The following is a 26,774-nucleotide window of genomic DNA, read 5'->3' on the forward strand; positions in this document are numbered from 1 at the left end:
CAGTGGTCTTGGCAATGGCGGAACGCTGACACCCTGTCGGAGGCCACGGCCTGCCCGGCGCCAGGCTGAGTCCGCGTTCTTGGTGCGACAGAGTCGTGCGCATGCGCAGGCGGCGTGCGTGCGCGTGCACAAAGGCCCCATGGAGTGCGCGCCCTATGCGCCCTGCGCGTCCTCGGCATGGGGCTCTTGATGTCGGCGCTGTGGCTCCTGTCGGTTCCTTGGCTCGGGCTAGGTGGGTGTTGCAGCGCCGGGATGCGGGGGGCGGGATTCGCTGCTTCACCTTCCTGTGGGGCGCCTGCTGCGCACGAGGAATCTCATCCCTCAGGCCCATGGCCCCGCTTAAGGGCGGGCGGGCGGTGCGGGTCCTGCCCCTTAGCGGCGCGTCCTCCTTGCGGGCCGTGCCCCCGGTTCTCAAGCCTCCCGCGAGCCCAGCGCCCCCGCACTGCGCCGGTCTGCAGGCGAGACCGCCGGAACACGACCAGCTGGTGCTCTTCAGGGTCTCCATCTATCCAGAGCCACCTTTTAGCTCACAGGTGCTTTCCCAGTTAGCTCGTTTGCGGAGTTATGGCAGAATCGTTTATGGGCGCTGCAATTTTATGTTCTTCTTTAATACTTTCTAAATTTGAGATTCCACTCCCTTTCTTTTTTTCCTTGAAAAATATTTCTTGAGGAAATAAAGTGGATGAAGTCAATGTGAGATGAGACAGGAGTGCCAGAAACTGGACTCTAGGGAAATGCACAGTGCTTGGATATCCTCCGTGGAAATCCTGAAGGATGTGTCCAGCCAGGAAGTGCTCCTCCTGGGAGCCGCACTGTGAAAGTGGAGACTGGACCCTGGATCTAGTCCTGTCTTTGCTGGCCAGCTACCCTCTCGCAGCCCCTGGCATGCTTACTACGCTCACGCTTGACCACTGCGCTACACCCCCAGCCGTCAGTGGGCTCATCAAGTCACCCCTTTTGGGGGTCTTGGTTTCCTCCTGTGAAGTTTTTAAAAAAATTTTTTTACAATACCTTTATTTTATTTATTTATTTTTTATGTGGTGCTGATGATTGAACCCAGTGCCTCACACATGCTAGGTAAGCACTCTGCCACTGAGCCCCAGCCCCAGTTCCTGTGAAATAAGTTTAAGATCATTTTTATTGCATGATTTTCTTCTGAGGCAGTCAAACAACACTTTTTTTTAAACTATTTTTTAGTTGTCAATGGAACTTTATTTATTTTTATGTGGTGCTGAGGATCAAACCCAGTGCCTCTCATCTACCACTGAGCCACAACCCCAGCCCCAAACAGCATGTTTTTAAAGGAGTTCATCCAGTTTTTTTATAATAATCATTTTACATTTGTGCTAACTGCTAGGGGTACACTAGCAAAATAGATGTCCTTTCCATTTCCTCCTGGAACAGATGATAACAGGTGATGTGATTGTGAGGCTACTGAGCATTCAAGCCTGTAGTCCAGCATTCAGGAGGTGAAGGTAGTGAGAGCACTAAAGCCCAAGAATTGGAGACCAGCGTGTGACATAATAACACTGTCTCAAAAAAAAAAAAAGTTGGTGGTGTTAAGTGGAGAGGAAGAAACAGCATGAACAGGGTGGAAAGTGCTGTTGTATTTGAGGGTATAATTCCTGGATTTGCCTAGCTGGCTGGGGCAAAGGGTTGTGTGGAGAAATGAAGAGGTGACTGAGGACCTACCATGTGCTCAACATTCCACACATTATTTTATCTTGGGTTCCCCTCCTCTAGGTTTTTCCAGAGCCTAGGACCCCAACTCAGGGCTTTGTGTGTGCTAGGCGAGCTCTGCCACTGAGCTTCATTCCCAACCCCAACATTTGACACACTATTTTAACCCATATCCCTATTTTATAATGAGGGAATTGAATCTCAGATTGAGTCATTTGCTTGAATTTTCCCAGCAAATTAAGTAGCAGAACAAGAATTTAAAGCTACATTTTTAAAGCTTCTGGTTTAGTTTTGCTGTGCCTAAGTATTGCATGTGATCGAGCCATTACCACTTGGCCTGTGAACACGTTTGCATAACACATTGCAGGTAACTCCCCTCCTTGTCCACAGGAAATGCACAGGCAATGAGCATGGTCCAGCTGCCTGGTGGGAAGTTCCTGATGGGAACAGATGCTCCGGATGGCAGAGATGGAGAAGGGCCCATCCGTGAGGTGACAGTAAAACCCTTTGCCATCGACATATTTCCTGTCACCAATCAAGATTTCAGGTACATCAGTGTTTTCCGGGGGAAGTAAAGGCTCTTCCTAATCATTTGTCACATCTGAAAGGAACTAGCTTGTTCATTGTCATATCATCTCTGCACTGGTACTGTGGGGCTTGCCATGCTTGTCTCACATGGAGAGCCTGAAGGACCAAGAGTCCTGACCCACTCTCTGCAGGAAGAACTGAATTTGGCACTCACATCCAATTGACCCAAGCCAGTACATTTTCTTCTGACAGCATAACTGAGAAATGCCAGCAAAGTCAAACACTCCAAGAACCCTCCTGTAGAGGTGGAGATGAGGGGTGGGAAGATCTGGGAGAGGGGTCACACTAGCTAGAAGTCCCTTGAATTGCCTTTGTATTTGTTGAAGGAAGCAGCATTGTTTTAGGAGTCAAATATAATGGCTCCAGCCCAATCTAAGAAGCTATGATGAGTTGCCCTAGTTTCCCCAAGGCCATGTTTTGAGTAAGGTAAAAGAAATGATCCAAAAGGTACTTGTAAATGGTGCAGGGGAAGATATATAGATAGATAGACAGATAGATAGATAGATAGATGGATGAAATATTCAAAAAATATTTACAGTGGCACATACCTGTAATCTAAGTGACTTGGGAGGCTGAGGCAGGAGAATCACAAGTTCCAGGCTAGCCTCAGCAACTTATCAAGACTGTCTCAGAATAAAACATGAAAAGGATGGGGGTATTGCTCAGTGGTTAAGCACCCTTGGGTTCTATCCCCAATACTGAAAAAAGGAAAAGAAAAATTATATTCAAGAGAGAGGGAGGGGCCCTGGGGTTGTGGCTCAGTGGTAGAGTGCTCGCCTCGCACGTGCGAGACCCTGGGTTCGATCCTCAGCACCACATTAAAAAATAATAATAAGTGAAATAAAGGTGTTGTGTCCAACTACAACTAAAAAATAAATATTAAAAAAAAAAGAGAGGGAGAGAGGGAAGACAATAAAGTAAATATGGGAAATTTATGGAATATTATAATTGGTGGCTAAGTCTTTTTATAATCCAGTTGTTACTTTAAATGGGTCAGAATTTTGTCCCCTGGAAAGCAGGGACCTTGCCTGTCCTGTTCCCCTGTGGCTTGCTTCTGAGGTCCTGTAGCAGGCTCAACACCTCCTTGTCTCTCAAGATGTATTTGTTGAATGATCAGCAAATCAATACTGAAAGTTTCTGGAGGGAGTTCTAAGTCTGAATGTTAGTATTGTTAGCAGTTGTAGCTACAGGGACATGGTAATGTGAATTAGGAAGAAATGCTATTTGGTGACTTTCTAACCTGCATTTTTCCAATTTTGAAATCCTGAGAAGTTTATCTCATATTTACAGGAACTGGGAAGTTTTCTTGGCAAACTGTCTATAAAATGCTGTTTGTTGCTGGTCCTTGCCAAAAGACTGAGTATGATGACACTTGAAAAATCACAGAAACATTCTATAGCCTACTCCTTGCAATGCTATAAGGAACAACTCTGTACCAGCCCAAATCTCTGGAAATTTAACTACCAAACAGTGTCATTTCTCAAAGAATGTTTTCACAAGGAGATTCTCATACATCTTTTCTGTATGTTTGTTTGAAAGTTTGGAAAACAAAAACATATCATTAATATGTGCGTGACTTCAGAATTAAACATAGGAAATGAAATTTAACATTATGCTCTTGAAAAACATGTCGTATTTGTAGACTTAAAACATGTTCAAGATAAAAATAACTTGCAGGAAAGCCAGGTATAGTGTATGTCTGTAATCCCAGCTCCTTCAGAGGCTCAGGCAGTGGTTCAGAAATTTGAGGCCAGCCTGAACAACTTAGTGAGACCTGCCTGAGGGTAAAAAGGGCTGGGGAAGCAACTCAGAGGTAGACCTTGCCCAGCATGTTCAAGGCCCTGGGTTCACTTCCCAGGCCCAAGGAGGGGAAAAAACAAACTTTGCAGGGAAAAATTGATTCGGAAGCAAGAATTGGCATATTTCTCAGGCCCTTGGACTCAGTGATTCCACCTCTAGAGGTTTGTCCTAAAGAAAGAGTTAAGATTGTCCAAAAACACAAAGGTGACATTGTAGACTAATATTTAATAAGTAACAATCACTCAAATATAATGTATCAATGTGAGACTGCTCACCAGCAATTAGGTCCTATGGAGTTGGCCCAGCGCTGTGCAGTCCTCCCTGCAGTCTGCCTGCTGGAGTCCACAAACCATACCCAGCCATGGGAAAGCCACTCTGGGGACTTGGTGGGCTTCCTTCAGCCCAGTATCTTTTATATGTGTTAAATGCAAATTATGTCCCGACTTACGAGAAAACCCTGCTTGGGTGATAGGGTGGATCTTTTGGGGCTCTTGAGACCTATGGGGTGTGACTGAGGACAAGGACACAGGAGATTTCCCAGAGTGGGTAGGAATGGGGCACGGAACCTTGTTGGCAAGTGAAACTCTCTCTTCAGGGAGTTTGTCAGGGAGAAGAAGTATCGGACAGAGGCCGAGATGTTCGGGTGGAGCTTTGTCTTTGAGGACTTTGTCTCCAGTGAGCTAAGAAACAAAGCGACCCAGCAAATGGAGGTGAGAGTACCTGGCACGCAGCCAAGGGATGGAGTGGGGCCTGGTCAGCATGGCCTAGGCCGTGGTGGGGGAGAAAGAGTCAGATGAGCAGTGCTCCTGAAGTTCACCCTGAGCTGGTTCTGGTGTAGTGAAGCTGAGAGAATCTAGGTAAAGACCGGGTGTCGGTGCTTCCTGAAGCTTCAGGAGAGCACCTTGAGGAACCTGCCTGCAGTGAGGTTGATCAAAGTCCAGCCACAGCTCACCAGGACCCCATCTCAGTCGAGGCCTCTGCTCTGCTCCGCTCCCGTGGCTGTTGGAAGGTGCCCTTCCTGGGCAGAGCATCTTCCACTGTGTGTCTTCTCTTTTGCAGCCTGTTCTCTGGTGGCTTCCAGTGGAAAAGGCATTTTGGAGGCAGGTAAGTGTTGATTCCTCATTTTCTACCTCTTCCCTTATTCTGGAAGCTGTCTTCCCTAGATCCCTCAGCCACCAGGCCAGGCACATCAAGTCCTAAAGGATGACAGGGATTTCAGGGAAATAGCCAAGCAATCCCATTTCCTCTGCTCCACTGTTTTCCTGTTGCCCTCCTATTTCTCCTTTAGTCTGCCTTCTAACTGGAAGTCCCTCACTCACCAAGCTGTTTCTCCCAACTTCCTTTCTCCATCTAGTGGTAAACACTTAACTCAGGCCCCCTAAGCCTAGCCTTCCTCAGACTTTCATGAGCTCCCAGAGCCTGTCTCACCTAATCCTGGCTGTCAGCCTGCAGGTCCTGGCTCTGGCATCCGAGAGAGACTGGAGCTCCCCGTGGTACACGTGAGCTGGAACGACGCCCGGGCCTACTGTGCCTGGCGGGGGAAGCGGCTGCCCACCGAGGAAGAGTGGGAGTTTGCTGCCCGAGGGGGCTTGAAGGGTACAGATGTCAAGACAACTTCTTTGTTCTCCTCCACATCCCACCCTGCCTGGGGGACTTCTGAGGGTGGGAAGAGCTTGTGCTCCCTAGAGCAGTGCTTCTTAAACTCCCTGTGGAGAAGGGCCAGGGTTCCCTGTGTTGTTTCATTGCTAACCCACCTCAGACCAACACGCATGTGCAATGCCACAAAAAAATGAATGGTTGAAAACACGGAGTGAAAAGGAGACCTAATGTTTTTGTTGTTGGAGATTCCATAGGTACAAGATAGATTTCCATAGATCTATTTAGAGCAGCACAGCTTAGGGAAAGCACAGTTTCCAAAGTAGCAGGGGTTGACGTCAAAAAGCACCACTTGCTCATAGTTTTGTCTTGGTCAGTCTTGGCTGTGCAAAAGGTCACAATAATAAAGAGCAGTTTCCCACGTTGAACACCTCCACACCTCTTCAGACGAACACTTGGGATATCAGTAGTTGAGGTGCTTAGTGTGGCGGACGAGGTTGCTTCTTGCTTGAAATCCAATGAACTAACCTCTCAATGCGCACTCTCTATTTCTATACTCATCTCCACGTGAACTGGCAACAAGGCTTCTAGGCTGACCTGATCACAGCACCTCAAGGGGTACTGCAGAGCCCTGGGGGTGGGGGTCAGGCCAGTGCCCCAGCAGGGCTGGGTGGGGCAGAAGTAAGCCACCTTCTCTCCCTCACCTCCCAGCTCCCTCACCTCCCAGCTCCCTCAGGTGCCCTCACTGTTTGATTTTGTTTTTCTTCCCCAATTCCTCCTCTCCTTTCTGGCCTGTGTCCTGACCCTCCTGACAGGTCAGGTCTACCCATGGGGGAACCGGTTCCAGCCAAACCGTACCAACCTGTGGCAGGTAAGACCCACTTCCTCCTCAGCAGCACCAGCCTCCTCCTGCAGGAGGTGGGCATCATGGGAGGGGATGTGGGGCTCAGAGGGCTTGTGTCCTGATGGAACTGAAAACTCTGCACTGGTAAGGCAAAGCAAGAGGGTGTGGGGGAGACTTCACCACAAAGGGTGACACTGGAGCTGGTCAGGTAGGAGGTTGCCGAGTGAAAAGTCCAGGCATTCCCAGCCAAGGGAGCACCAGGGCATGTTCAGAGGTGTGGCCGTTTCAGGAAGTAAGGGGCTACAGGAGATAGGAAAAGAGCAGGTTGGAGACAGATTGCGGAGGACCCAGCTGCCTAGACAGGGTCTTAGGCTTACCCTTCAGGCAGTGGGGAGCCAGCAGGGGTTTACTTGTTTGTTTCTGGGGACGGAACCCAGGAATCCAAGGCCTGGGCTTGCTGGGCACGCAGTGTATGGCTGCAGGTGTGCGCTGGAGCACCATCATTCTGAGGCAGGAAGAAATGCACTGAGGCTGACTTGTGCAGGAGCAGGTGAGGTAGAACTGCAGATGTGACGGGATGTATTGAGTCCCAGGCTATGGAAGTGGCCCAGGGGTCATCAGTTCTCAAATTAAGTGGAAACAGGATCAAGAGAAGAAGCCAAATGGGAGAAGCATGTGTGAGAAGGTGGCTAGGGTTTGATAATTCATCAAATGTGGAAGGGTGGAGGAGGGTGGACTCCAGCCTGAGCCCAGGCTTGGGCCAAATGGCTAAGATGCTGCCTCATCTACACAGATAACCTGCACATCAGCAGTCAGGGGGGAGTCTATGGGCTCAGGGTCAGCCCAGGTCAGGTGCTCTTGTCAGTAAAGACTGAAAACAGGAGGGGAGCCCCTGTCTGGCTCCCAAGGCCCAGGTTTGTTCCCAGCAGGGAGTCATCAGGCATCTACCTTTTAGAGGATGGCTGGAGGCTCTAGAGTTGGGGGATTCCTCATCAGCCTGTTAGGGAAAGCATCAAAGAGGGCCTGCAGTTATAATGACCTATTTATGTTTTTGTTGGTGTGTCTGTGTGGTGCTGGGGATGGATCCCAGAACCTTGCACATGCTAGGCAGGTGCTCTACCACTGAGCCACACCCCAGTCCTTTCTATTGTTTGAGATAGGGTCACACTAAATTGCCCAAGCTGGCCTCCAACTTGTGATCCTCCTCCCCCAGCCTCCTGAGCTGGGGTTACAGATGTGTGCCACTGCACCTGGCCACTTTGCTGAGTTTTTAAGGAAGGCAACACGTGGCACTGAGGATAGTCACATTAAGGGAGAGAAGTGTAAGTGATGTAGTGCATGGTGGTGCTGAGCAGGTCACCAACCGTCACCCTCCTGGTGTGAGAGCTGCTTACAGGCAGTGGTGCCAACCACGCCCCAGGTTAAGGAAAGGTGACAGAGCTCAACAAGTTATGACAGCAAGCATCAGTCACGTTTTTAAGGATTTTTTTTGTAAAGAGTAGGAGAGAGGAACAGTAGGGTGGGGTGGATGAGAGGGCATTAAGGTTGTTGTGGTGGAAGGGAGAAGGCTCAGGGGGGTATCCATGGTCCTGCGAAGGCAGCAGGTGCAGGACCTGGAGGAGAGTGGGAAATGCCGCTCCCAGTAGCTCCACAGCTCGAGGGTATCAAGGCAGAGGGCAGGAGGTCTCTGAAAGCCAACAGTAGGAGGACAGGCTGGACGTGGACTGCTGTGGGCATGGAAACGCACTCTTCCTGACCCAGCCTGAGGGGAGCCTTAGGTTATGGCCCCAGCCCCTTTTTTGGACCAGCTCTGCAGCAAGGGGACCGTGGATTTTTCCTCCAGGCAGGGTTTCCTGTCTTGGAATAGGCTGACAGACCCTTCAGGGTTAATTTCTCCCACCAGGGAACATTCCCCAAGGGTGACAGAGCTGAGGATGGCTTCCATGGAGTCTCGCCAGTGAATGCCTTTCCCCCACAGAATAGCTACGGTAGGCTCTCTCCCGAGTTGCCAATGGTCCTCATGCTGCCCATTCTCCCCAAGCCGCAGATGGGTTGGGGGATCTCATGCTTCCCAGCCTGGCTGATGCTCCTGCTATGTTGCAGGGATCTATGACCTCATGGGCAATGTGTGGGAGTGGACTGCATCACCCTACCGGGCAGCTGGCCAGGACATGCGTGTTCTCCGGGGTGCGTCCTGGATCGACACCATTGATGGTTCTGCCAACCACCGGGCCCGGGTCACCACTAGGTGAGAGCTTGGTCCTGTGGAACATGGCTCAGCAGCCAGGGCCCCGGGGTCTGTCCTGGCTGCAGGAGCCCAGGTGGCTGATACGGGTGCTGCTTCTGGGCACCAGCCTCTGCTGGGGTTGTGGGCACAGAACAGGAACAGGCAAGAAGAGTTAGGGGCCTGGGGCAACTTGCAGCATTTCCTGCCAGCTCGCCACCCCAGGGGGGGACTATGTGGCCCACTAACTGTATGGGCATCCCTCTCATCCTCCCTAAGCAGGTGGGAGCAGGGGGATGGGGGTAGAGTGGCCACATCAGGTCATTGCCAGTGGACATGGAATTACTGACTCTCCAAGTAGATGGGCACATGAAAAATCATTTTTTATAATCCTTTGCTTTACAATCAAGAAAAAAAAGGCTCAGGAGGTCCTGGGGCTTCCTTATTTCACACAGATGTTTAGTGGTGACACCTGGCTGCCGAGTTCCTGAACCCCCTTCCAGGACCCTCTTTCAGCATCTGCAGGTTTAATTTAGCTAATAACCTCTGCAGCTCCTTCCACTGGATTCCTTAAGGTCTTAGAGTCTTCTGTCTGTGGCCTCACAACATCAAGGCTACAGAGGTTTATTTGATGCTTTGAAATTTCTGGATTTTCTTCGCCTTTCTCTTTTGAACAAAGTAGTGGAGAATCAGGAAGGCCTGGAACAGGAATCTGGGTTTTCTGCTGACTGCCCCACCCCGCTCCTACCATACACATGGCCTTCCTGGCCTCTGATTCTGGATCTAGGAAATGCTGACATCTTGCCTTGCAGAGCAGGGGAAATAGCATGTGAAGGAAAGCTGGGGAGGGTAACCTCCCCAGTGCCATTTCACTCGGTGCCTACAGGGTTTGGGGCTGTGCTGTTCTAACCCCCCACAGTGGAGGTTGTTATAGTGATAGCCAAGCCCTGTCCTCCAGTCCCATCCCTCAGGGCCACTCCGCATACCCTACTCTGTCCCACACCCCGGGAGTGGTTCTCACCCAGGACTTGCCCTTATACCAGGTCTCTCCTGGCCACGCTGCTGCAGGCCTCAGACACACCAGCCTCAGCAAGCCTGGGGTAGGCAGGAAGGGTGGGATGGCCACCAGCCCCTCTCAACACAGGCTTCTCTCCCCTTCTCTGATGGCAGGATGGGCAACACTCCGGACTCTGCCTCAGACAACCTGGGCTTCCGCTGTGCTTCAGGAGCAGGCCGCCTGCCTGGGGAGCTGTGAGTTGCTGGCAACAGGGGCAGGAGAAAAGTTCCCCTGAGACCCAGGTCATTCCATGGCCATATTCCAAACGCAGCTGACCCTAAGCTCTTAAACTGCAGCTTCAGGGACACCCTCCCCTCCCTGCCCATCTTCCATAGCAGGCGTTTCCCAAGGCAGGGTGGGCTCTCCCTCTGAGAACTGCCCCTGTCTCAGGGAAGGAGCCTGACTGCAATGACTGGGAGCTGGGTGTCCCCTGGAGGCCAAGCATTGACCATACAGGGCCAGATAGGAAAACCATTGTTGGAACAGAGGGCTCCAAAGTGCAGTTCCCAAAACATTTGTAAATCTGTTACCTTCCCTTTCTCCCTGATTGAGAGATCTGACATTTGTGTTGAGACACAAAATTTTCTAAGGTGGCTGTTTTCCCAGCATATTTTTGTAGAAGGAAAATGCTTCCTTTATCTGCTTCATCTATAGTGTTTCTTGCTCCTTTCAAGGAACTATCTGTAAAAATGCAATGGGTTAGGCTGGGGTTGTGACTCAGTGGTAGAGCACTTGCCTACCATGTGGGTTCGATTCTCAGCACCACATGTAAATAAATGAATAAAATAAAGGTCCATCAACATCTAAAAAAAATTTTTTTAATGCAACGGGCTTCATACACACACACACACACACACACACACACACTCACACACTCACACTCAGAGCCTACAGGTGCTCTACCACCGAGATACACCAGCCCTTTTTATTTTTTATTTTGAGACAGGATTTCGGTAAGTTACCCAGACTGGCCTTGAACTTTACAAGTGTGTTGCCATGCTGGGCCCAGTGTCAATCTTAAATAATTTACCAGGAAGCTGTGCATTGTGGCAGTCACAAAGCAAATAATCCAGAAGCTTTCCCTTCTGATGTTTTTTGTTGTTGTTTTGTTTTTTGGTACCAGGGATTGTACTCAGGGACACTTGACCACTGAGCCATATCCCCTTTTTTGTATTTTATTTAGAGGCAGAGTTTCATTGAGTTGCTTGAAGCCTTGCTTCTTGTTGAAGCTGGCTTTGAACTCATGATTCTCCTGCCTCAGCTTCCTGAGCTGCCTGCCACTGTGCTGGCTCCCTTCTGGTGTTAATTATATGTCTTACTTGTATAGGAGCTTCTGATGCCTCTAAAAACATCCCTAGCAAAAAACCCGCTCCATGTCATCAGATGTTCACCACATCAATAAACTTGCAATTGTGTATCTCAGACATTTCTCTCTTTTGGTACTGGGGATCGAACCCAGGGTTGCTTTATGCCTGCCTGAGCCCCATCCCCAGCTTTCTTTATTTATTTTGAGACGGGGGTCTTTCTATGTTGCTCAGGCTGGTCTTGACCTTGTCATCCTCCTGCCTCAACCTCCAGAGTCGTAGGCATCATGGTGTACGCCACCACACCTGGCTGATCCTCACCCTGGCACCCTTAGGAAGGGTTCCAACTGTCAGTAACCCTGGCTCCCCATGGATGGAAACTGGGATGGTGCAGGCTGGGCCGTGGAGAAGCAGGAGGACTCGTGGTTGTTTCAGACCACACCTGTTCTACATTTATCGCCATGCGGTGCACACGCACACGCTGCTCTTCTTGTGGAGGCCTTGCAGGGACAGCCGCCTGCATCCGAGGATTCAAGCCTGGCCCTGGTGCTCCTTGCACACAGGCCAATGCGGGGTCTCATGGCTGCCTGCCCCACCGCCCCTCAGTAGTCTTCCTCAGCCAGCGAGAGGAGCACGGCCTTGGGTGTGTTCTCGAAGAGCGCGGCCCTGTTCTGCTGCTGACCCTTCTTCACCCAGTGGCCATAGATGCGGAAAGCGTAGGCGTCGATGAGGCGGCGCAGTGGCCGCAGCGCGTACGGGTCGCGGATGACGATCTCCCGAGTTACCGGTTTCACGCGGCGGTACTGGTAGTAGATCCTCACTGCAGCCAGCACGGTCAGCGCGATGGCCTGAGAAGGACCTGCTCTGAGAACTCCCCTAGAGTAACCCCAGCCCTGCGCAGCCCCCCAGGTCCCCAGCCCGCCAGAATGATCAGAGTGATCCTGCCGAGGGGCCACTCAGAGTGTCCCCAAGCAGCCCACTGGGCCCTGCGCAGTCCCCCACGTCCCCAGCCTGCCAGCATTATCAGAGCGATCCTGCCTAGGGGCCACACTGAGAGTGTCCCCCAAGCGGCCTACTGGGCCCTGCACGGTCCCGGCCCACAGAACCAGCCAGGTGCCATGCTCTTCTGCAGCCAGGAGTTGAGCTGGAACCCTCCCAGTTGAGGAGCAATGCACTGGACAGCATGGATGTGAGAGCCCCTGGGTGTCTTGGGGCCAAGACCTCAGGAGCAGCAGCACCTACCTTAGGGCCATGAGTCAAGGGAAGGACAATACCTTGAACTTGCCACGAGGGCTGAAGTGCCGCACCTCTTCCACCACGTACTGCTGGAAGAAGGGGTGTGCCAAGGCCTCCTCCACAGTGCAGCGGTTCTGGGGCTGCACTACCAAGAAGCGGGATACCTGAGCGAACAGGAGAGAGGAGCTGAGCACCAAGGCGGCCCCCCCAGCACATCAGAAGACCCCTCCCCAGGCCATGCTGGACCAGCCCAGAGTCCTGGCCTCTCACCAGGTCCTTCACGGTGTCTGAGTAATCATCCCATTCCGGGGAGCCAAACTGGTAGTTGCCACTCATGATCATCCTCAGCATCAGCATCTGCTTCCGGTGCCAGAAGGGTGGAGAGCCAGCCAGCAGGGTGTACATGATGACCCCTGTGCTCCACCTGGGTTGTGCAAGGGCTGCTTATTATCCCTAGCAGATGGGCAGGTGAGTGCAGGAGGGCTAGCTGCCCCTCCTAGCAGCATCAGGGAAGGAGAGGGAGCATCTCTGTTCCAACCTAGTCCTGCCCATGGATCCCTCCTCCCTCCCCACCTCCTGCACTCACATGTCCACCTCCTTCCCATAGCCTGGATGGTCATCGTTCATGGAGCACTCAATGATTTCAGGGGCCAGGTAACTGGGGGTCCCACAGACCTCTGCAGAAGAGTTACTGTCAGGACCAGTCAGCATAGGGCACTTAGAAGAGGAAGGCCAAAGATACAGTGGAGATGTCAGGGAAGTGGGGCTGGGACTGGGGTCGGCCTAACACTGGCCAACTTCAGGGCTGAGGGCAGGGGCAGGGTTCACACAGGCCCAAGGGCTGCCTTTTGGTTCCCTTTTACCCATCCCAGCCTGGAGCTTAGGCAGTGGCAACCTGGCTCAGTGCAGTCCCGGAAAGAGGACTCAACCTGAAGAGGCACCTAGCCCTCCACTGGCAGGACTTTATTCTGGTGGAAAATGGCAGGTAGAAACCCAGGCTCTCTGGTCCTGGAGAACTGACCAGGACCAGAGAGCTTCAGAGAGCCTGAGCCCCTGACATGTCACCAGACCTCTCAGCTTCTCTCCCGGCTGCAGCTGACAGGAAAAGCCAAAGTCCGTGAGCTTGATATTCATGTTGTCATCCAAGAGGATGTTCTCAGGCTTCAGGTCCCGGTGTACGATGTTGAGCTTGTGCAAGGCACTGATCACTTCCAGCAGGGCTCTCATGATCTTTCTAGGGTGGGCACATATGTTGCTCCTTTCTTTTTCCTTTTTAAAGTTTTTAATTGGCTGTGGTTTTTCTTTTACTAGAGCATTATAGTTATACATAATAGTTGGGCTCATTTTGACAAAATGATACATGCATGGAATTTGATTGACTCCATTTCAGTCCCTGTTACCACCCTTCCCCCACCCTAGTCTCCGTCCTCTGCCCTCTGTTCTACATGTCTTCCTTTCACTCATGTATTTATGTTTGATTGGTACTTTGTAGACACACAAATCAAACACTCCATAAGACAGACCGCGTTCCACCCCATGTTATTTTACTCTGCAGGGTCAGGTAGTAGCAGGGAGAGCAAAGCTCACATACCAGCCACACTGCCAGCACGGGGAGGAGGGCTTGGGACAGGCTGGGAGGGTCCAGACCCAGCCAGGGAGGCAGGGCACCAAGACAGGGCACACCATGCCTCCTAGACCTCACACCTATGCTGCTAGGACACTGGAAGGGGCTGGAAAGAGGGGCAGACAGACCCTCACCTGGTTTCTTTCTCACTCAAGGTGACCTTCTCAGTGAGGTAGTCAAAGAGCTCCCCTCTCTTCATCCTGTGGGAACAGGTTCTAGTCATGCTTGTCCCAAGATCACCCCTCACCCTGCTCCCAGAGGGACAAGATGGGCTGCCGTTCCTCCTGAAGGACCCAAGTCTGGGGAGAGGAACTGGGGGAGTGAGTACAGAATTTGGCAAGAATTGGAAGAAAAGAGGAGGCTGGAAAGGTGGAATGCACACCAGTGCCGGGGTCCCTGTCTGTGGAAGTGCCATCATAGGCTGGGACCTGTCAGAACCCAGATCAAAGCTGGAGGTCAAAAGGCCCCCTGAGCCCAGGGTTCCAGGTGCAGATCAGAAGGACTCAAGTATCCGGAATTTTCCCAGGAGACAAATGGGAGGAATCAACACTCAATGTTAGGAAGGTTTGCCTGTTACAGGGTCAAGAACTGCCACTCAATCTCTTTACCTCTTGGGAGGATCTTGAAAGGGTCTCTGCTAGAATGATCTAGTTATGCCCTGAGGGCTCCTGAGGGCAACAGCAAAAATAGATTCCCCAAGCAGCCTCTTCAAAGGTTAAAGACATTTGAGCTACCCACAAAGGTGGGACAGGATGGTGCAGGTGCTGCAGATTGGGGAGAGCAGCAGCTGGTCAAGTCTGGAGGGGTCTTTGGAGAGTCTGCCAAGACTAAGTAGGAAAAGGCACATCCTGTCCCTCCTTCTCACCCCTCCAAGGGTCAAGGGATCCCCATGGCAAAGGGGAGGAGAATGAATGGAGGAACAGATTTATGGCCAGCATCACAGAGAGGAAGAAAACCTTCAGCTTGGTGGGCAGCTTGAGAAGGGAAAGGGTGTCTTTTTGAGATGACCTAGAATTTACAGAGGTGAGCCTCATTTTACACAGTACCTGTAATGTGTTCCTAAAAGGTAATGTGTGAATCCAGTCTTTATCCTCGTTTGTTTCCAGTGCTGGGGATTGAACCCAAGGCCTCCCACATGCTAGGCAGGCACTCTAATCACTGAGATACACCTCCAGCCCCAGTCTCTATCATTTTAGTTTATTTGAAAGATACTAGGAGAACTCACTATCAGCAGCAGCAGCAATGATTGGCCAGTGAACACTGGGGGCCATGCACTGCACCTCAGTGGGCTCTACCTTCCCGGAGCTAACCATGTATTTATGCTTACATGTGAGGCTAAATTGTTTCTCTAAGTAAGTAAGCCTGGTGTGGTGACACACAACTGTAATCCCAGAGACTCAGGAGGCTGAGGCAAGAAGACTGAAAGTTTGAGGCCAGCCTAGGCAACTTAGTGAGGCCCAGCCTCAAAATACAAAATGAAAAGGGCTGGGAATGTAGCTCAGTGGTAAAGTGCCCCTGGTCCATTCCCAGCACCACAAATTTAATTAATTAATTAAAAATTTAAAAAGTCAAATAATACTGAACATAGTATAGCTACAATGCAAAATATTTCAGCAATACATAACTTACTTGAATAATTTCTCAAGTAACCCCTGTCCCTAAAACTATTGCATATGGAGAAATCATACTTGTTTTTGCAGAGGTTGACATTCTCAGTGAAAAGGCAGTGGAGGGGAACAAGGAGCAGCACATTCCCTTCCCCAGGAAGCTTTAATAACAAAAACAATGACGAGTTTGAACACAGTTCATAGAGTACTTTGTGTTGCTCACACTTGACACTCAGTGACAAGGAGCTCAAGCAAAGGGGTGATCTTGATACTAATGATATTGACCTTTGAACCACATCTTGGATGCAGCCTCTGCCCTCCACACTGCTGGCCCACATCCTGCCACTGGGATCCTCATCAGAAACCAACAGATCCATGGTGGAGCACCTGCCCAGGTGCACCAGGCCCTCGGGGGAGAGTCAGGATTAGGGTTATCATGGCTATAGTGCCTGCAGCACCTGCTCCTTGGTTCTAGCCTCACATCCTGCTGTTCTGCACAAGCTCACTCCCCCTACTCAGGGGCCTTGCAGATCCCGGCCACGGGGCCCACGAGCCAGCTCTTCCCTTGGCTGGAGACCTGCTCGGGGCCTTTGCTCTGGTCCTTCCATGCCTTCCCCCTACACCTCTACTCAAGTCACCTCCTGGAGACTCTGCCTGAAGTCCTGGTCCCCCAACCCCTTACTGTGCCTTATGTGCATGTTCATGTACTCGACTACAAGTCAGGACCTGGTCTGGCCTTTCCATTGCCATGTCCTCTATGTCTAGAATAAATATGGAGTGGCCCCCAGCACAACTGTCACTGCAGTTAATAATCACTATTACTTATGCTGTGCTAAGCACGGTGCCATTATTGCTCCCATAAGACAGATAAGAAGACCAATATTGAGAGAAACCACCTGGCCCATATGTGGTGGACCCAGGTTTCAAAGCCTGGCATCCTGACCCAAGGAGCTGCTTGGCCACAGCATCTGTGGGCCTCTTTGGCCTCCTTGATATGGGGGCCAGTGCTGGTCTGCAGGCAGCACTGGCAGGAGCCAGAGTGGAGGTTCTCCAGCAGGCCCAGGTGTAGCTGGCTGCAGTTTGGGGTACTTACAGGTCGAACACCAGGAAGAAGAAGGTGTTGGTCTCATAAGTGTCCTTCAGTTGTACTGAAATGGAAACATCTAGCTGGTTTCAATTGGAAGCGGGCAGGGTATAGGGGCACAAGGGATGAAAGCTAGGGGAGCATGGAGGGAGCAGGTTGGGGGTCAGAGGAAGTCAACCTGGACGTGGGCAGGCCCGGGACTTGACACTCCACCTTCCCACCCATACCCACTCCAGCCCTGCCTGTGACCCTGCTGTCAGCAGCGAAGGGAGGGTTGGTGACTCCGAGTCATGGGACCCTGAGGCTGCAGACCCTCAGTCTGGGCAGCCACTCAGTGGGTCACAAGGCCCTTTCTGGGCTCTCAGAGCAGGATCCTGGCAGAGTATCTGCTGTGGCCTGGGGCCATCACTCACTGATGTTCGGGTGTCCGGAGACTTTGCGCAGGATGTCCACCTCCTTCAGTGTGGCCTCTCGCAGCTCCTGCACTTCCTGGGGGCTGAAGCTGCCTCCACCAGTGATATCGATGATCTTCACAGCGTACTCCTGACATGTGGGCTTGTGGATGCAGCGCCTGACCACACTGCTGACTCCCCTAGCGTGCAGAGCACAGGTGACAAAAGGGACCCTACCCTAGGGAGTCCCAGGTCCAGGCCGGGGCCAGGATGCTCTGCCCTTGTAATTCACACTTTCCCCAAATCCCTGTGAGTTTTGGGGGAGATGGGGTGAAGAAATAAAGGCACAGGGGTGATTTTCCTAGAGCTGGGCATAGCAAGCCAGGCTCAGTACTCGTCCTCAGCAGGTAGAGAGAAGGGGTACCCTCCCTGGGCCACAGCCTTCCCTAGGATCCCTGACCCTAACCCCCAGCCCAAGACCAGGTTTGGATGTGCTGAACAACAGCACCTGAGAATCTTTTGCAGGAAACATATCTGATCTCATTCCTCTTTCCTGTCCTGGATTCAGGAGGGCAGGCCCCTAAGCTGAAGGATTCTCCAAGGGGACAGTGCTTAGGGGATGGACATGGGTCGGTGTTCAGGGTTAGCAGAGTTGGCACAGCCCACAGGGCCTGCTGGAGCCCAGACGCACTCCTCAGGACAGTATGGCTCCTACCTGCCCAGAATCTCCTTGGGCTCGTAGTTCTCGTAGAAGCCCTGTGTGGAATGAGAGTCTGGCAGCCCCTCATCCCGCGTCATAGTAGCTCCTCAGGGTGAGTCCCAGGGTCCCTAAAGGAGAGCAGAAAGAAGCCATCAGCCTCCTGACACTGGTGGTATGCTCCTGAGGGCTGGAACTGTTTCTCATTCCCCCTTTTTTGCTTTTTTTTGGTACTGGGGATTGAACCCAGGCTTGCTTCACCACTGATCCACGACCCCAGCCCTTTTTCAAGGATTTTTAAATTTTGAGACAGGATCTCACTAAGGCCCTAGGGCCTTGCTAAGTTGCTGAGTCTTGCCTTCAACTTGCAATCCTCCTGCCTCAACCTCCTGAGTCTCTGGGATTACAGGTGTTGATCACCGTGCCCAGCTCTCATTCATCGTTATACCTTTTGGCACAGGACAGGCCTATAGTGAATGTTCAAAATAAATACTAGTGAAAAAAAATCCAGCTGCCTCTGACTGCCCAGCCCCTTCTGGTCCCCCAGTGATGATCACCTTTCCTCCCTGTGACTTCTCTTCCTCTCTGCTGGAAGCTTTGGAAAGAGCCCAGCTTGCTCCTTCCCACTGGCTAATGCTCCTGTGATCCTCAGGATACTTGAGGCTCCTTATGGTCACAGATGGGGGTAGCAAATTGTTGGCCAAGCCCAGGCTTAGCCCTGGGGCAAGAGATCAGGTTAGCTCTAGTGAGGCCAGCACATCCTTGTTTTTAGAAAGAGCCAAGCTAAACCACAGACGGAAAATTAAAGTGCAATTTACTTTAGCTTTGAAGGAGACTAGACCAGTCCTGTTTTTCTTCTGCAACTGTGGAAGAGGTGAGAACCTCGACTTGGTGCTTGCATTCTGATCCTTGTTCATCATGCCTCACTTCCTTTCAGGAAGCCCTTCTCGTTGCTCCTCCCTTGCTTTGCCCACAGCCAGGGCTTCTGTAATCCCTCCCTCATCCATTTTCCCATCTTTCATTCTGTAGAACATAATGCCTATGCTTGGCCAAGCGCAGAGCCAGGTGCTCTGAGGGATGCAGAGCTGGGTGGCGAGTCCCAGCCCGGCATCTGCAACAATCTGCCAGTGTGTGCAGTCATCTCCGTTGGACTGTGACCTCCCCTAGGATGAGTCCATCACCTCTGCCTTCTGTGCTCGGGTGTGGGAGATACTGCTCCTGAAATGGGAGTCCATGGCTGGGTAGGGAAGCCTGTGGTCCAGGGTCCTACCTAACAATGGGGAGGACTGTTGAGCCAGTGTGGCTCTTCTGCAGTGTGGGGAAGCATAGTCAGGAAAGTCGAGCCTGTACCTAGGGAGCTGAGCAGGCCCACTTGACCAGGGAACTGGGCTCCTACCTCAGGTGCAGGCTTTGACAGGTGCAGACAACAGGAAGAGGGGAAGATAGAGAATGGGCACAAGCTGCCTCTGACCCCACATCAACCACACTCTGGTCTCTCAGGGAGGCTGGTTTGCTGACCAGCCAACCAGCAGCCCTGGCTGCCTTAGGACCCAGGCTGACCATTCCAGAAGGCCTGGTGTCCCTGCTACTGGGTGCCTGGTTACCAGAGGGAGGCTTAGAATAACAACAGTCTCCTTGCCAGGAGCAAGGGCTGGACTGCACAAAGGTCTCCTCTGCCCCGTCAGCAACCAACAGAGCCTGGGAGAGTATGTTCCCCCAAACAAGCCCCTTTTCTGGCAAGTCCTTCCAAGTTCCCAAGATGGGCATTCGTGCATCTCGAAACTGAGCAGCACCAGGCTCCTCCCTTCCCTGGGCCTCCATGGGCAGAGGGTATATCCGGACCCATGCCAGGAGGCCATTCCCCGACAGCCAAGTGGGCCAGGTCCTGCTGCGCTCACCTTTTCTGGTGTGTGTGTTCCTCTGCTCGGAGGCCTGAGCAGAGCCAACTTTGTGTTCTTATCCACTGCCCATCAGCCTTTCACACCTTTCCCAAGCCCCTTTGGAGAAGGTTCCCAAACAGAAGTGGGTGGTCGGGTCTTTTAGGAACATAACAGCCTTCCCCCAAAGCTAGAGTTGGAAAGCAGTCACCAGGGCCACTGTGTACAGACTCCCCAGCAGTGTTTCAGGAATCGGTATGGTCATACTCCCAGGCCTCTCTGCATTTGGAAGGGAAGAAAAATGGGCCTAATGGGCCCAGGAGCTCTGATTTCTCTACCTGCAGCCTCCCTCTCCCATCTGTTGCTTGGCCACTCACCTGTTAGTCTTGGCAGGCCCTTGAGTGAATGTGAGAAGAATCCTAAAGGTCCCAGAGCTCCTGGAGGAGAGGGGACAACAGAAGGCTGAAGCTGTGTCCTGAGCAGACACTTGTGGCCGGAGTAAGATATCCTGTGCTTTTCTTCGGGGTTTTGCTAACTGATGACGGAAAGCTGAAGTGCCAAAAATAAATCACAACTGCAAGCCTGGGATGCAGGCCAGGCTCAGCAGGGCTAGGCCCAGGGCCAAATCCTGCCAGGGGCAACCCCTGGTGGAGGGCGACGGAGGTGCAGGTAGCCCAGGACCATGGCACAGCGAGGCAAGGCCTTCCTTCTGGAGCACACCTGGCTTCCAGGCCCAGAGGAGGCAAAGCCAGAATTGTCAGGAACATGCACATTTCTCTGGGAGTGATTCCCCTGAATGCCAAGAACAGCTTGGTACACAGGTGTGGCAGCTGTCACAGGGCAGACCCCAGCATGCACTGCCTTCTGTGTGGGCCCCTCCAGAAGACAGGCCCTCAAAGCTTAGGGACCCTCCCCTGGGGAGCCCACCTCTGCTATGCCTTCCACAGGTTTATCTAAAACACCCTCCTTCTACTCACCTACCTATCTGGTGACCTCGAGCAAGTCACTCTTGTTGTACTGGAAAGAGTCCCACGTGCCAAAAAATGTCAGAGTGCTCCTGAGACTGGGTCCATTTAAGGGGTGGACAAAACTGGGAATGAGATTTGCAATGTGCTGGCATCTAGTGGATACTCACTTTTATTGTTGGGTGGGGCACTGGGGATTGAACCCAGGGGCACTTTACCACTGAGCCACATCCGAAGCCCTTTTCCCTTTTTGAGACAGATTCCAAATTGCTTAGGGCCTCGCTAAATTGCTGAGGCTGGCTTAGAATTTACAATCCTGTCTCAGCCTCTGGAGTCTCTGGGATCACAGGCATGTACCACTGTGCCAGGCCAGACACCTGTTCTCCTTATAACCACCCTATATCTTTTCTCAAACCCCTAACATTCCAAAGTGGAGAAGAATGTTGTCACACAGTGCTTCACACAGCATTTTAAAAGAGTTTCAATCTCACAGACCCAAGAATCCTGGTATTAGGCATTCTAGCGTGACTTGCTTGAGGTCACCAAGCAAATAGTAGAAAGGCCTACACTAAGCCAATGCAGTGGGAGCCAGCAGTCTTTCCACATCAGCCCATCAACTCACATTCTGAATTGCCATAAAGAAAGGAGATAAAGGGCTGGGGATATTGCTCAGTTGAGAGTACTTGCCTTGCATACACAAAGTCCTGTGTTATTTCCAGCACCACAAAAACAAAAAAGAAAGGAGTTGAAACTGACTTTACCAGTGAGCCACAACCCCAGCCCCTACTACTTATTTTTAAAATGGACATTTCTTTCTCCTCTCTCCCTGCTCCTCCTTAATCTCTCCCCCTCTCCCTAATCTAGGCAGAGTTAATCTGTCCTGAAAGCACACCCACCATAGGAACAAAGTAATCCAGACTTTGGGGGGTACCAGAAGATCTCAGAAATGTCTATCTCCCAAATTCACAAGTGAATTGCAACTCCAGACAGAACACATGGAATGTGGCCTTTGAGTCATCTCTTTAAGATGCTCTGGCTGAGGGGCAGAATCACAGCCTGTAGGACAGGAGTCCCCTGTGTTTCTCCTTTGCTCACAAACCAATAAACTTTTTTTTTTTTGAACCCAGGGCCTTGTGCATGTGAGGCAAGCACTCTACCAACTGAGCTATACCCTCAGCCCAGCAATAAACCTTATTCCTTTTTCTCAAAACCATGTCCTCATTGTTGGATCAGGGACAAGGACATGTCCTGGGTTCAGCAACAGTTTGTCTATATGGTGCTGGAGACTGAACCCAGGACCTTGCACGTGCTAGGCAAATGCTCTGCCACTGAGCTACACCATGACTGAAAGGTACTTTTGAGAATAAAAAATGCCGAAAATGAGGGAAGATCAACTCCTAAAAAAAAATGAAAATTCCACGAGGGATGTAGCAAGGCTTCTTTCACTTAAAAATGGCATGAGGGGTCTGGAGCTGTGCGTGTGTGAGGCACTACGTTCAATCCTGAGCACCACATATAAATAAAAGTGTTGTGTCATCTAAAACTTAAAAATGACCTGGGGCACAGGGAGGGGAGTTTGAGGTGAGTGGACACACTGGGGGACAGCACAGTACTGACCTGGCCCCAGTAAACCCATCCAGTAGGAAGCCTGTGGCTGCATCTCCTTTGCCAGTCACTCCATTACAACAATATTTTTTAGGATTTGTTACTTTTTCTGGTGCTGGAGATCAAACCTGAGGCCTCAGGCAGCTAGGCATGCACACTACCCGGCCTTCACACCCCAGCCCCCAAGGCAGGCCTGCATGCTCCTCCTGATGCACCCCTCAGGCAGCTGTCAGACCTTCTAGGTGGATGCTAATTTAGCATCCAAAGCCTAGAGATGAGTGGAATGGAGACCCGTGGAGACTACTGTGTTCTGTTGTGAGATTCATCATGTTTGGCATGCAGATCTAATTTATGAACTCATACTTAAAAGGCCAACCATTACCAAAAACCTCAAGAGGAAAATCATTTTATTCTAATACTCAAAGAACATCAGAACAGTTGACTTCAGGAGGCCACATATTTGCCAGTCCCAACTCTGTGAACTTCCATACAGTTAGAATATCATTTGCTGCCATTCACAAAAACTGAAGCTATTAAATGAGGCTTTACATTGCAGTTTTATATTCATACTTTCACTATCAATTACATTTTTAGGTTAAAGTAACTTGGTCATCAGAGCCGATTTTCCAATTCTTCAATTTAAACTTCTTGATTAGACTAATCCTGCAAACAGAAAATGTAAGTTAGAAGTGCACTGGCTGCAGATACTGACAAAACAAATGTCTGAGATAAGCTACTGAAGGCTTCTTTCAACTAACAAAGTTTCAACTCTCCAGCCGCCTCAACAGAAAAGACAAGGTGTATGTGCTTCTAGGAATAAAGTTCTGAGAGAGAAATTCAGCTATTCTGGTACTGTATGTAATGCCAACAAGTCTTCTGACAATCTTGGACAGGCAATCTCTTAATTCCATATTTCAACCACCTAAAAGGATTTAAAAATTTTCCCCGACTTCCTACCTAAATGAAGGAGGAAAAATAAAATTCTTAAAACAGGCAGGAGACACTTACACAAAAGTAAGTTGACTACGAATTTCAGAAAGCCAATCTCAAGAGTTTGAGGAACTTAATGTAATTTTATACTCACAGCCTTAAGGCTAAGAGATCACTCACATGTAGTAAAACATAACAAGATCTGGCATTTATATTTGCTTAAGGAAGAGTCATAGTTAGAACACAGCTGGTGAAAGCACAGAGAAATTTAAACAATACTTCTTCTAACTTGTTAGTGTAATTTATCAACAGACTCCCTAAGTTCCACAGGCTCAGGAATACCACTGTGAACTGAGCACATGCAAGCCTGCCGGATCACTTACCATTAGCAATTCTGCACTGCTTCAACACCTCATTGAAACCCTCACAGAGCTTAACATCAGCCTGGTTCTGGGCACACTCCAAAAATTGTTTTATCTCATAAAAGCAAGGGTCACTAAGCTGCTGCTGCTGTGCTGGTTGGGTTCCCTGAGGCTCCTGTAAAGTCAAGGCAAAACATCTGGTAACTACTGAGAAAGAAAATCATATAAACATCTAGACAAAGGCAGCAGCTACAGTCTTTGCAGTTAACTGGGGAAACAACCAGGATCAAATACAAATTAATCAAAGTGTCCACATAATAACACTGAAAGTGAAAAATATTAAGAGGCAGAAAGCAAGTGAATTTTAACAAAACTTCAGCTGCAATAAGAAAGTTTCATGAAAACAGATGCAAATAAGGCAGAATGGTTATCTGGGCACCTCAAGATTAAATGGGGCTAGGGTTACAGTTCAGTGGTAAAACACCTGCCCAGCATGTGTGAGGCCCTACAAAATGAACAGAATACAAATAAAACATACCGGGGAAGTAGCCCAGTACAGCACCCACACAGGCAAAAAAAAAAAAAAAAAAAAAAAAAAAAAACCTCGATGGAGGAAAAATGGGACTACTATGGGAAAAATAGGGGTGAGTTTCAAGAACACCAGAATTATAGAGTCCCAACTTGTATTCATTAGTAAAGAAAATCCACACACTTCAGAGAGGTGCTGGAAAATATCAGGCAAGGGATCAAAAAGCAGATTTTTGATTACTTAAGATTGAGATTAGATTAATAAGAAAAATCATTGAGATAAAATACTTGAAGGGGAAAATGGCTATTTTACAGGGAGTCAGGCTGGACTGTCCCAACAGTACACCTTAGGAAGAAACCCAATTTGCACAGTACTTGTTGGTGCTGGTCTGAATCACTAACTCAATGTCAGATAGGGCTTTTGACAACACACTTTCTATTAATGGATTGTAGATTCTAACCTTAAAGACAATTCCTAGGCATAAGGAACTTATAAACAGTTATATTTTCCCCAAACATACCTGGTAAGTGATATCAGGCTTTGCAGGCTCGGCAGTACTTCCTCCACTGAAGCCCCCAGTGATGGCATGGCCCAGTGTGTGCCCCACAGCAGAGCCCACTGCCACACCAGCAGCAGTGGTTGCCATCTGGGCCATCAGACCTGGCTGCCTGGGTGCTGCAGCAGGGGACCCGACTGCAGCTGGTGGGGCTGCAGCTGGTGGCTGAGCTGCTGGTGCTGGCCTGGGCGCAGCCCTCATCTGAGGGGCTCGGCTGTGAGAAAAAGGAACAAGGATGAAGTACTTCTAACTGGTTTTGTGAACTGCCAACTTAAAAATGAACTCTCTTCCCATCCCTACCCCTGCAACCATTTCAAAGTTTTCATATAGGTAACAGAATCTTTTCAAAACACATTTATTCCAACATTCATAATGAAAAAAGTAAAAAGGTCTGGGGTAGCTCAGCACTAAAGCACCTGCATCAGTCTTTGGTGTCACCAAGAAAAGACAATGAAGGAAGAAAAAAACCTAGAATTCATCTACTCAAACATTAGGCAGCAGTATTGCAGAGGCTGGGAATATAACAGAGGCAAAAACCTCTGCCTTGGTGGAGCTTACGTTCTACTGAAACTTCCAAGAATTACTTCATATAATTTAAAATGTCATGATGCCTTTTGATACAGTGGGCTAAAAAAACTAAGTTATATTAAATATTAAGGACTAAATTCATTTTCTTTTGTTTGCACTGGAGATTGAATCAGGGGATGCTTTATTATTTACTTCCAGACAGGGTCTTGCTAAATTGCTGAGGCTGGCCTTTAACTTGCCATCCTCCTGCCTCAGCCCCCAGAGTCGCTGGGATTACAGGTGCCTGGCCAGGAGAAAATTTCATTAGAGAAGCTATGTTGGGGTATATCAAGAATCTCAGAAGAACCAAGGTGAGCCTCACCGTGCCAGCTACATTCCAAGGCTCTAGCCCTGGGCTGTCCCCAGGAAACCAAGCCGGAGGGTCGCTCGGGACGAGTATGGGAGCAACCTGGGCAACACCGCGAGACCTGTCCTCAAACCACAGGAGACTCGGCTGGGGAGAAGTCTGGGCTAGCATCTCGTTTTGGACTGGAAGGCGGCCAGCGCCAGCGACTGCCGGGCTGCAGCACGTACCTGCGCTCCCAGCTTTCCCACCGGCGCGTCAAACACCGCTGCGCCACCTTCTCCCAGGTCAGGCCCTCGGAACCTCCGGGTCCCCTCCCCGCAAGTCCCTCCCGCAGAGCGCCCGGGTGAGCTCGCGCCCCGGCGTGACAACCGCACCAGCGAGTCCCGCACCACAACAGGAGACGCCGTGTCCTGCGCTCCCCGCACCCTAACCCTAACCCGGACCCGCTCGCCCCGCGACCCCGCGTCGCGCAGCCAGCAGCTGGGCGTCCAAGCAGGGACCCCGCGCCCCGAGGGGCCTCACCTGGCTGGGGGCGCCACGCGCGAAGTGCGGCTCCGGCTTCCACGCGGCATGGTAAGTTCCAGAAAGCTCGGCGTCCAGAAGGTGAAGTGCAGTGCACAGGCGACCACCTACGAAGGCTAGCGGAAGCTGGGGGCGGGGCTGTCCGGGGCGCAACCAATCAGCGCGTAGGCAGGGGCTGGACGCCGACGTCCACGGGCCCTGAAGGTCACCGGAAGAGCAAGACGTCACCACGGCTTGGCACGCGCCGTGATGTCATGAGCGGGCGCCGGCGCTCTGGGAGACCGGAAGTTGTTGCGGGGCGTGTTGGGCGCGGGCAGAGAGCCGGCGGCCTTAGGTTCCTTGCGAGGGTTTCGAGAATGGATTCAGGAGACAGCGCAAGGAAGCCGCGTGTCCGTGTGACCCGCTAAGGTCGCGTGGCATGAGCGCCTCGTGTCCGTCACGACAGCCCCTCTGCGTGCCGCCGTGGGGTTACGGTCCGGAGCGGGACAGCGTCCGCACGCCGCGGGCCCCGCGTGACGCCCCCGGGCCGCGAGGCTCACCCTGCGGTGACTAGCTGCGATCCCGGGCTCCGGCCGAAGTACCGCAGATAATAGTAATTACACACAGACACACCCCCAGATCTGCCTTCGCGGAGCTTGGGTTTTAGAGAGGGGAACTCCAAAGCCTCCCTGAGTCAGGCGGTGGTGATGCGAAGAAAGCGCAGGAGGCGAGACCGCCGCACTAGAGGGGAGGCGGATCGGGGCCTGCCGGGAGGCGGCGGTGTTGTCCTGCCCTGCCCTTGACCTCCCCGTGGAACCTTGCTGCCTCATCCTGATCTTGCT

General features: G+C 51.1%; 3 protein-coding genes across 4 annotated transcripts; 1 reads left to right on the forward strand and 2 right to left on the reverse strand.

Annotated features, from left to right (window-relative positions):
• The first annotated feature begins 135 nt into the window (after positions 1-135).
• Sumf2 (sulfatase modifying factor 2) lies at positions 136-11,305 on the forward strand. Of its 2 annotated transcripts, XM_076840901.2 has the most exons (9): positions 136-232; positions 2,071-2,227; positions 4,664-4,778; positions 5,128-5,172; positions 5,514-5,664; positions 6,480-6,535; positions 8,412-8,496; positions 8,612-8,756; positions 9,903-11,305. In XM_076840901.2, exons 1-9 carry the CDS (start codon positions 178-180, stop codon positions 9,985-9,987), a joined length of 894 nt encoding a protein of 297 aa, XP_076697016.1. In that variant the 5' UTR covers positions 136-177; the 3' UTR covers positions 9,988-11,305. The 2 variants fall into 2 exon arrangements, with proteins under 2 accessions (XP_076697016.1, XP_076697017.2); XM_076840902.2 differs by lacking the exon at positions 8,412-8,496.
• On the reverse strand, positions 10,592-20,181 carry Phkg1 (phosphorylase kinase catalytic subunit gamma 1). Its single transcript, XM_076840900.2, has 10 exons — positions 19,988-20,181; positions 17,752-17,864; positions 17,058-17,236; positions 16,654-16,708; positions 14,088-14,153; positions 13,400-13,563; positions 12,916-13,006; positions 12,600-12,753; positions 12,368-12,493; positions 10,592-11,941 (listed from the first exon to the last, which is right to left on the reverse strand). The coding sequence occupies exons 2-10, from the start codon at positions 17,832-17,834 to the stop codon at positions 11,696-11,698; spliced, it is 1,164 nt and encodes a 387-aa protein (XP_076697015.1). The 5' UTR covers positions 17,835-17,864; positions 19,988-20,181; the 3' UTR covers positions 10,592-11,695.
• Positions 20,182-22,570: 2,389 nt separating this feature from the next.
• Chchd2 (coiled-coil-helix-coiled-coil-helix domain containing 2) lies at positions 22,571-26,104 on the reverse strand. The gene is made up of 4 exons (XM_076839900.2): positions 25,954-26,104; positions 24,522-24,771; positions 23,494-23,647; positions 22,571-22,843 (listed from the first exon to the last, which is right to left on the reverse strand). Exons 1-4 carry the CDS (start codon positions 26,001-26,003, stop codon positions 22,833-22,835), a joined length of 465 nt encoding a protein of 154 aa, XP_076696015.1. The 5' UTR covers positions 26,004-26,104; the 3' UTR covers positions 22,571-22,832.
• Between the last annotated feature and the right edge of the window lie 670 nt (positions 26,105-26,774).

The sequence above is a fragment of the Callospermophilus lateralis genome, chromosome 19, assembly GCF_048772815.1.
Source record: "Callospermophilus lateralis isolate mCalLat2 chromosome 19, mCalLat2.hap1, whole genome shotgun sequence".
In the NCBI taxonomy this organism is placed as follows: Eukaryota; Metazoa; Chordata; class Mammalia; order Rodentia; family Sciuridae; genus Callospermophilus; species Callospermophilus lateralis.

Coding starts and splice junctions, on each gene's coding strand:
- Chchd2 (XM_076839900.2), bottom strand. CDS start 26,003: ATGCCGCGTGGAAGCCGGAGCCGCACTTCGCGCGTGGCGCCCCCAGCC. Junction 24,772..25,953: donor CGCGTGGCGCCCCCAGCCAG/GTGAGGCCCCTC, acceptor TTTTTCTCACAG/CCGAGCCCCTCAGATGAGGG. Junction 23,648..24,521: donor AGCCTGATATCACTTACCAG/GTATGTTTGGGG, acceptor TTGACTTTACAG/GAGCCTCAGGGAACCCAACC.
- Sumf2 (XM_076840901.2), top strand. CDS start 178: ATGGGGCTCTTGATGTCGGCGCTGTGGCTCCTGTCGGTTCCTTGGCTC. Junction 4,779..5,127: donor AAGCGACCCAGCAAATGGAG/GTGAGAGTACCT, acceptor TCTCTTTTGCAG/CCTGTTCTCTGGTGGCTTCC. Junction 8,757..9,902: donor CGGGCCCGGGTCACCACTAG/GTGAGAGCTTGG, acceptor CTCTGATGGCAG/GATGGGCAACACTCCGGACT.
- Phkg1 (XM_076840900.2), bottom strand. CDS start 17,834: ATGACGCGGGATGAGGGGCTGCCAGACTCTCATTCCACACAGGGCTTC. Junction 13,564..14,087: donor TTGAGTGAGAAAGAAACCAG/GTGAGGGTCTGT, acceptor TGCCCACCCTAG/AAAGATCATGAGAGCCCTGC. Junction 11,942..12,367: donor GCCCTCGTGGCAAGTTCAAG/GTATTGTCCTTC, acceptor GGTCCTTCTCAG/GCCATCGCGCTGACCGTGCT.